The sequence below is a fragment of the Buceros rhinoceros genome, unplaced genomic scaffold (genome assembly GCF_000710305.1).
Source record: "Buceros rhinoceros silvestris isolate BGI_N320 unplaced genomic scaffold, ASM71030v1 scaffold38572, whole genome shotgun sequence".
In the NCBI taxonomy this organism is placed as follows: domain Eukaryota; kingdom Metazoa; phylum Chordata; class Aves; order Bucerotiformes; family Bucerotidae; genus Buceros; species Buceros rhinoceros.
In genome coordinates this window covers 3,246-4,077 of record NW_010399014.1, presented here as the reverse complement: position 1 = coordinate 4,077, position 832 = coordinate 3,246, and the positions used below count along the sequence as shown (strand labels likewise).

Below are 832 nucleotides of genomic sequence, written 5' to 3'. Positions count from 1 at the left end.
CGCCCCGACGGCATTCGGGCTGCTGGGAGTGAGGCAGGAGCCGCAGGTACGGAGAGCTGAAGGGCTTTTATTGAGGGCACAGGGGAAAATGCACCAACATGAAACTGTGAAGAGCTCCTGCTGGAGGAACACAAATCCAAGCAGCTCACAGCAGGGTTAACTGTGCCCTTGACACTTCGGGAGAGGACACTTTGAGTCTACCCTGCCTCCTCTGCGAATTTAAAACGAGGAAAAGAAACAATGAAAATTCCTTTTTATCAGCTAGAGGCGTCTACAAACACGCAGCACCTCCAGGGGTTTTGCCTGGGGGGGCTCAGCACATGCTGCAGTAAGACAGCAGGGAGTCAGTCACGGGAAGTCTTGCTGAATGTTCTCCTTGTTCGCTTCCCCATGCTGCTGCTTGATTTGTGAAATTTCATTTTCCAGCTGCACAATAGTTCGTTCAATCTCATAGTTTTTACTGACAAGAGAGACCCACCTGGAAGGGAAAATAAATAAAAAAGTCTCCAAGTGTTATTTAACAATTCTGCGGTTTAAAAATCATTGCTCCCAAGAAAGCACAAAGACATCACATGAAGCTGTGGGTTTATCTCAGTACCTGGTAAACCTCAGTTGATATCAATGAACCAAAGTGATAAAAGAGTCATTTTTAACCCTGTTAAACCTTAACATACAAAACGCGATTTACTAGGCTCAAACCCACTAACTTTGCTCTTTATCTAAAGCATTTAGGGTGTTGCCGTGCCCTCCTCTGTGCCACTGGCGCTCGTGGATTCACTCAGCCACAGTGACCGTGACAGAGCCCTGAATCACCGACCCTTCAGAACACCTG

The 832-nt window shown here is 47.2% G+C and overlaps 1 protein-coding gene across 1 annotated transcript in view; it reads right to left on the bottom strand.

Moving 5' to 3' along the window:
- Positions 1 to 330: 330 nt before the first annotated feature.
- BCAS2 (breast carcinoma amplified sequence 2) overlaps positions 331 to 832 on the bottom strand; it is a gene marked incomplete at its 5' end in the record, with an annotated part of 3,703 nt that continues 3,201 nt past the window's right edge. The window contains one exon of the mRNA XM_010131319.1: positions 331 to 478. Within this exon, the coding sequence (XP_010129621.1) occupies positions 349 to 478 (130 nt within the window). The remainder of the gene's footprint in view (positions 479 to 832) is intronic.